The sequence below is a fragment of the Photinus pyralis genome, unplaced genomic scaffold, assembly GCF_008802855.1.
Source record: "Photinus pyralis isolate 1611_PpyrPB1 unplaced genomic scaffold, Ppyr1.3 Ppyr1.4_LG3a, whole genome shotgun sequence".
Classification (NCBI taxonomy): domain Eukaryota; kingdom Metazoa; phylum Arthropoda; class Insecta; order Coleoptera; family Lampyridae; genus Photinus; species Photinus pyralis.
The window spans coordinates 12,673,309-12,681,710 of NW_022170509.1; the positions used below are offsets into that span (position 1 = coordinate 12,673,309).

An 8,402-nucleotide genomic window follows, 5' to 3' on the forward strand; every position below is an offset into this window, starting at 1 on the left:
GTGAGAGAATGGATTTCAAGAAGAGAAAAGTATGGGGCCTACAATAAATTAATTTATGAGCTGAAAATCGGAAAATCAATCCCAACAATTTAAAAATTTTATTCGTATGTCAGCGGTAGACCTTGAGGCAGTGGCGGATTTAAATTTTTTGCGCCCTTAGGCACACCGAAAAATATGCGCCCCAAAATAATTTTTTAATTGCAGTAAATTTTAAAATAAAAATCAAATTATAACTTTGAATTACTTAACTGAGCTTATAATTTTGAAAACTAATATGAAAAGAAACTATCTACCAATTCCAATTTATTTCATAATTTTAATTAAACATTTTTGTCATTTGTAACTTGTTAGGACTTATTTTAAAACTTAAAATGTTACCTAAAATAAATATAGTGCAAAAAATGCCGCCCCCTAAAGCTGCCGCCCCTAGGCACGTGCCTTGTGTGCCTATATGTAAATCCGCCACTGCCTTGAGGAACTGTTATGTTATTTACCTACTTATGTTGACGCATCCGGTATAAAAGAACGATAACATGTACGGACCGTTGACAAGCAAAATCGCTCTCTCCCAACCCGACTTTCGACGAGTACGTAACAAGGCGTGTGAAGAATAAACGAAACATTGATTTATGCCTTTTATTTACACCCTGCCATTTCGGCATACATAACACTGGCGACGAGGTAAATATAGCAATTCATTTAAAGGGTTTGGGTAGAGCAAAATTTTTCAAGTAAAGTAACAGTAGTTGAGGTTAAGAAGGCAGTGGCAATGGCGGTTGTCGGAACCATGCCAGTTTTTGACTGTAACGAAGATTTCGTTATTTTTAAAGAACGGATCGTTCAATTTTTTAAGGCAAATTCTATTGCGGAAGCGAAGCAAGTTCCGGTGTTAATTACAGCGTTGAGTAGTTCGGTGTATACGACCTTGCGCGATTTATGTTATCCAGATAAACCCGATACAAAAACTTTTGCCGAAATTTGTAAATTGTTGGCACAACAGTATTCAAAAGCGATATCAATTTTCAACGAACGAAGAATTTTCTACAAGATGCAGCAAAGTGAAGGAGAGCAGATTAACGATTGGTTCGCGCGGGTAAAGAAGCTGGCAGTAAACTGCAAATTTGGAGCCGACTTAACCATGGTTTTAAAAGATAAGTTTGTGACAGGGATGGTGGATGGCAAGGTGCTAGACAGACTGGTAGAGGAGGATCCGTCGCAGAAGACCTTAGACGAACTATTTCAAATGGCGGTAAAAAAGGAGGCATCCTTGCGGATAAGCGGTGGTAGCAGTCGACAGCAGCTGTTTGCAATAGACAAGAAGAGGGTTACTGAAAGGCGAGCTGAAAGGGGTCCGCAGCACAAGGTACATTCAGCGAAAGCGTCGGGCTCACAGTCACAGGTGAAGTGCTACGCGTGTGGTAAGAAGAATCACAATTTCAGTAAGTGCACGTACAAAAATTTTAAGTGTAGGTTATGTTTTAAAGTGGGACACATTACATCTATCTGTAATATGAAAAGACAAAATTACCTGCAAAGTAGAGACGAAGCACAATCACATGTTGAAATTCAAAATGAGGATTCTGTTTTAGAGCGTACTTTGTATCACTTAGATAATGAGGTTACACATAATTTTAAAGTAGATGTTTTCATTAATCGTGTTAGGTTGCGAATGGAAATCGATACAGGTTCTGCCATTTCGGCAATATCTTTTAAATTGTACAATGAACTGTTTAATAACTTACCGTTACAGGTTTCAAGGACAGTCTTGAAATCGTATGATGGTACAAATATTTATCCAAAAGGAAAAATTAACGTAAGCTTGCAGATTGGAGGTGATTGTAAGATGGTCGAATTATTAGTCATCGATAATGGTGGAAACCCATTGTTGGGTAGAGATTTATTAGCAAGGTTTAATGTAAGTATGTGTAGCAAAAATGTGTTCGTGTTAAATGATTGTAAAGATAGTTTAGACGTTTTAGTAAATAATTATGCAGAGCTATTTAAAGATGAGTTAGGTCATTTTAAATTTGAAAAGGTGAAATTGGAAGTGGTAGAAGGAACGACACCTAAATTTCATAAACCAAGAAATTTGCCAATTGCTTATAAAGGATTAGTTGAAGTAGAGTTAGACAGGTTACAAAAAGAAGGTGTAATTACACCAGTTCCAGATTCAGTTTGGGGGACACCCTTGGTCCCTATATTAAAAAAAGATGGGACAATTCGGTTGTGTGCCGATTATAAGGTTACGGTAAATAATTATTTGAAAGATGTTAAATATCCCCTCCCATTAATTGAAAATTTATTTGCCGCTTTACAGGGTGGAGAGAAGTTTTCTAAATTAGATCTCAGTCACGCATATAATCAGTTAGAGCTAGAGGAATCCACCAAACTTTTACTAGCGTGGAGTACGCATAAAGGTATATTTAAAGTTGAGAGACTGCCTTTCGGTACAAAACCCGCTTGCTCGATTTTTCAACACATAATGGAGAAAGTATTGCAAGGAGTAACAGGAGTGACCGTTTTTCTGGACGACATTGTAGTGACAGGGAGAAATAACAAAGAACATTTGCAAAACTTAGAGGTAGTGTTTCAAAAATTAAAAGGTGCAGGATTCCGTTTGAATCGATTGAAATGTAATTTCCTACAGGATAGAATCGAATATTTAGGGCACATAATTAGTAAGGAGGGGTTACAAAAAAATCCTTCTAAAATTAAAGCAATAGTGAATTGTCCAAGACCCGAGAATGTTTCTCAAGTAAAAGCTTTCATCGGTATGATTAATTACTATGCGAAATTCATTTCTAATGTTACAAAACTTTTAAATCCATTGTACAAATTGCTAAGTAAGGACAGTGTTTTTGCATGGAGTAGGGAATGTGAAAATTCATTTATCACAGTAAAAGAGGTAATGGCTTCGGATATAATTTTGGTACATTTTGATCCAAAATTACCTATCAAAGTAAGCTGTGACGCGAGCTCCTATGGAGTAGCAGGCATTTTAGCACATGTATTTCCGGATGGTAGTGAGCGACCTATTGAATACGCATCACGTAAATTAACAACTGCCGAGATGAATTATGCGGTCATTGATAAAGAGGCCTTGGCTATTTATTTTTCAATAAACAGGTTTTCTAATTATTTGTTTGGCCACAAATTTGTATTAGTGACCGATCATAAGCCATTAAAATATCTTTTTGGAGATACGAGAAGTATACCAGTAACGGCAGCAGGACGTTTACAGCGTTGGGCGGTGTATTTAAGTGGTTTTGATTATAGTATCGAATATGTTGAAGGGAAAAGGAATAGTAATGCAGATGGTTTATCTAGATTACCTATAAATTTGATTTTAAAGGAATCTACAGAGTACACGTATTTGAATTTTGTTGCACAAAATTCAGATATCGTGGTGGATGCAAAGGCAATAGAGGAAGAAACTAAAATTGACAAAATTTATTCTAAGATTTTTAAGTTTGTAAAAGATGGGTGGCCTACACAGAATACGGATAAAGATTTGCAACGTTTTTTCAATAGGAGATTCGAATTTAGTATAGAACAAGAGGTAATTATGTTAGGACACAGGGTGGTAGTACCTACAAAATTCCACGACAGTATTTTAAACGAGCTGCACATTACACATGCAGGAATAGTTAAAATGAAGTCGATCGCACGTTCTTACGTGTGGTGGCCGTTAATAGATGCAGATATAGAGAGAGTAGCTAAACAGTGTGTAATTTGCAACAAGTTTAAACCCAATCCTCCACTTGCAGAAGTTTTAGCATATAAACAAGCCAAGCAGGTGTTTGAGAGAATTCATGTAGATTTTTTTGGTCCTGTAAGGAATAAAATGTTTCTTGTAGTGCTAGATGCATGTAGTCGTTGGCCGGAAGTAATTGAAATGTGTTCAACTACTTCCTTAGCAACGATCGAGGCATTAAGATCGATTTTTGCGAGATATGGGCTACCAGATCAGCTGGTAAGCGACAATGGACCACAGTTCCGATCTTATGAATTTGAAAATTTTTGCAGAAATAACGGCATAAAACACACATTGACACCACCGTTCCATCCTGCTAGTAATGGGGCAGCGGAAAATGCCGTAAAGGCAGTCAAAACCGCGTTAATAAAAGCTTTCAGCGATGGTAGAAATTCAAATATTTCTACGAGCTGTTTATTGGCTAGGTATTTGCTCAATTATAGAGCTGCTGATCATGGCACGACAAATAAGTCTCCAGCTAGTATTATGTTTGGAAGGGAACTGAAATTAAGGCTCAGTAATGTCAGACCAAAATATAAGACAGATTCAGAAGAATTAACTATTTGTAAGCCCGGAAGAGCCATAAGTTTTGAACAGGGGGAGGATGTTTACATCCGCGACTATAGCAATATAAATAAAAAGAGCTGGATACCAGCAAAGATTCACAAAGTACTGGGACCTAGGGTTTACCTATGTAAAAATTCAAAGGGAATGTACAAGAGACATTTAGACCAGATTTTACGGAGCATTCCTACTACTACTACCGATAATAAACCTTTGATCTCTACAAATTGTTCAGATAATTTTAAGTACACGATTGTTCCATTACATGATAATACAGTATCAGGTTCAGAAGTGAATGTGGCTCAAACGAATATTCAAATAAATAATCCGGTGTTGACCCACGCTCACTCCCGACCAGTTAGAGTAAGGAAAAAGCCAGATCGGCTTGATTTGTAATTTTAGACTTATATGGGGAGGTGTGTTATGTTGACGCATCCGGTATAAAAGAACGATAACATGTACGGACCGTTGACAAGCAAAATCGCTCTCTCCCAACCCGACTTTCGACGAGTACGTAACAAGGCGTGTGAAGAATAAACGAAACATTGATTTATGCCTTTTATTTACACCCTGCCATTTCGGCATACATAACAGAGACCATCATTTCTTCAGTTACCCAATCCACAATCACTCAATATAGCTCTACCTACCGTTTATGGTGGAACTTTTGTACCCAAGAAAAAATTCCAATATTTGAAGCAAGAAATATAGATGTCCTTAGATTCTTACAAAAGGTCACAGACAAACATAAATACCAGTACGGCGCTGTGAACTCACACAGATCTGCTCTGAGTCTCATTTTGCCAAATGATTTAGGAACGGATCCATTAGTTAAGAGGTTTATGAAGGGAATATCTCGACTGAGACCAGCGCAACCAAGGTATACCTATACATGGGATCCGCAAAGGCTATTTTCATATCTGGAAACCCTACCGGATAATTTAAATCTACTACAGCTTTCACAGAAAGTGGTTTCTCTTTTAGCCTTAATCACGGGAGGTAGGCTTCAAACCATATCGCTTATTAGACTATCCAATATAAGGGAAGAAATGGATACAATTCAAATCAATATAACAGATCCAATCAAAACGTCAGGCGTGAACAACGAACAACCCACTTTGCATATACCGTCATTTAAGGAAAAACCATGCCTTTGTGTAGCGACAACGCTAAAAGCTTATATAGCGGCTACAAAAGACATTCGAAAGAAGGCCAGGATTTCATCTTTCTTACGGCTAAAAAACCGCACGCGACTGCTAAAAAGCAAACTTTAAGTAGGTGGGTAAAACAAATGTTGTCATCAGCGGGAATAGATACATCGGTATTTAAACCTCACTCAACGCGACACTCGTCAACGTCGGCCGCTTTGAGACGGGGAGTTTCGCTGGAAACAATTTGTAGGACAGCCGGATGGTCTGAGCATACAGCCACCTTTGCAAAATTTTATAATCGTCGCCTCACCGACAGAACTGATTTTGCGAAAGCGCTTTTAACCATGTCTCTAAACAAAGACTGATAGTTCTATTTATTTGGTTACTTACTGTTGCTTCATTTGTAGAATAGTATAAATTGAATACTTTTATTTTACGTTTTCTTAAGGTTTTCAGTATTGACATAAATGTCAAAACTTACGTTGATTACTTATTAAACTCTGCATTATCAACCTATCGTTAATTTTGCCCATTACCTGCAACCTTGAAAAACTTTGAACATCTACGTGTGTAAAATCAAGATAATATATTCGGACTGGACGCGAATATAATTAAACGATCAAACGAACTTACCTTAAGTGAAGTTCGATCGTGATTATATGAAGCGTCCAGTCCGAATATATTATCTTCCCACCCTCCCCAGGGAATTCCCTAGGGTTGCAGGTCTTTACTTTGAAGAATGAACAATATTGTACCGTTAGCGGAGGGGACAGCGGGAGTCGCCGATTGAGGCGATTTCTTTTTCAGCTTACTTTAAACAAGGTGCACGTTGAGTAGCCAGGACCGGACTACGTGTGTAAAATCAAGATAATATATTCGGACTGGACGCTTCATATAATCACGATCGAACTTCACTTAAGGTAAGTTCGTTTGATCGTTTAATTAGATATAGTCAATTTTAATTTTTCACAGATGGCCACCAAAAAAATTTTGGGGTATCCCGAAAGCTCTATGACAAATGCTCTTAGTGCAGTTAGAAGTGGTATGCCTGTTAAGACAGCATCAAAGACATTCAAGGTTCCCAAAACGACATTACTTTATAAATTTAAGGGTATTAATCCGGAATCTAGAAAAATGGGGCCTGCTACAATTTTTTTAAAAACTGAAGAGGATCTTCTTGTTACGTGGATAACATCTATGGCAAAAAGTGGGTTCCCGATTTCCAAAGACATTTTTTTATCCAGTGCTTCGAAACTACCCAAAGAGCTTAAAAAATACTTCAAAAATAACATGCCCGGTCGAAAGTGGTACGAAGGATTTTTACGTCGACATCCCGAAATAAGCCTCAGAACGCCTCAAAATTTAACCACGAGTAGAGCTTCTGTAAAAAAATACAAATTAGAAGATGGTTTATTTGAAGTCTACGAGTTTTTAGAAACTGCTGGCTTAACAACTGTCTTACAAGATCCCACTCGTATCTTTAATGCCGACGAGTCGGCGTTTTTTTAAATCCAAAAGGAAATAAAGTTTTAACATTAAGAGGTGATAAGACAGTTTATGCAACTGTAAATAGCATAATGAAAAGGAGTGTCTTACTGTACTTTTAAATGGAAATGCCGCGGGAACTTTGGCTCCACCAATGATAATTTTTCGATATAAAAGAATTCCTTCCGACCTCTCTGCTAGCGTACCAAGGCATTGGGGAATAGGAGTTTCCAAAAATGGGTGGATGATCTCAGATACTTTTTATAGTTATAAAGGGTTTACCAATAGGGACGATAGGATTTTAAACGTTTAAGGCGGCTATGTTGGATGCCAAACATTTGACATATGCTGTCAGTTGTCATCAGTAAGGCTTGCCATTTCATCATGAACAAGTTCACGTTGCCTCAACGCTTGGAAATTATCCAACAACATTCCACACAGCGAACGCTACAATGGACTTATTGCGGCAACAGTTTGGTGAATCGTTGATTTCTCAAAATGGCCCCCACAATTGGCCGCCAAGATCATGCGATTTAACACCATTGGACTTCTTTTTGTGGGGCTATGTGAAGTCAAAGGTTTATGCGAATAAACCCAAGACTCTTGACGAGCTCGAGGGCAACATTCGAGCGACCATAGCTGCCATTCCACCCGATATGATCCACCGAGTCATCGAAAATTGGTCCGATCGGATGAGCCAGTGCAAAAAGAGCCGCGGTGACCATTTGAACGATATTTTGTTTAAATCATAAATGGCATGAAATACAGCATCTAATAAAACCAATCAAACCTAAATTTGACCAAATTGACTGTGTTTTATTTCAATTAAAAATCCTATCGCTCTTATTGGTAAACCCGTTATAGCAAACGTCTTTTATCCTTGGGCTAGAGAAAATATTTCATTTCCCATAATATTTTTCGTAGACGGACATTCCTCACACTTATCGTACCACCTTAGCAAATTCTGTTGAGAAAATCAAATAATTTTGGTCGCTTTGTATCCAAATGCTACACATTTGTTACAACCAATGGATGTAGCAGTGTTTCGTACTTTGAAGTCTGGATGGAAAGAGCAAGTCAGCGCATGGAGGCTTCAAAATCAACTTGAACCATTAAGACGACGAGATTTTGCTCCCCTATTAGATGCTGCTATTAAAGATCGGGTAACTCCAAAGATCCTTCAAAATGGATTTAAGAAATGTGGACTCTTTCCATGGGATGCCGAAGTAATGAGCAATTTTTTTCCAGAAAATGATGATCGATCTAATTCACCGAAACAATCTGAAGACATCGTGCAGACGGATAATATAGACAGACTTGCATTTATGGAATCTTTTATAGACCAAGAAACACTTAATAGTTTTCAAGAGCACCTACCTGGAAGAACAGTGGAGTGGTCGAATAGAAGATAAATCGTTGTTTGAAATTTGGAAGAAAATGAAACAAGG

The 8,402-nt window shown here is 37.8% G+C and overlaps 1 protein-coding gene across 5 annotated transcripts; it reads left to right on the forward strand.

Annotated features, from left to right (window-relative positions):
* The first annotated feature begins 505 nt into the window (after positions 1-505).
* Positions 506-4,868, forward strand: LOC116165645 (uncharacterized protein K02A2.6-like). 5 transcript variants are annotated; one of them, XM_031480257.1, is made up of 3 exons: positions 506-1,439; positions 1,751-1,915; positions 4,721-4,868. In XM_031480257.1, the coding sequence occupies exons 1-2, from the start codon at positions 770-772 to the stop codon at positions 1,777-1,779; spliced, it is 699 nt and encodes a 232-aa protein (XP_031336117.1). In that variant the 5' UTR covers positions 506-769; the 3' UTR covers positions 1,780-1,915; positions 4,721-4,868. The 5 variants fall into 5 exon arrangements, with proteins under 5 accessions (XP_031336117.1, XP_031336116.1, XP_031336113.1 ...); XM_031480256.1 differs by having other exon boundaries at positions 506-1,915; XM_031480253.1 differs by having other exon boundaries at positions 506-1,699; positions 1,751-4,868.
* Positions 4,869-8,402: the final 3,534 nt, after the last annotated feature.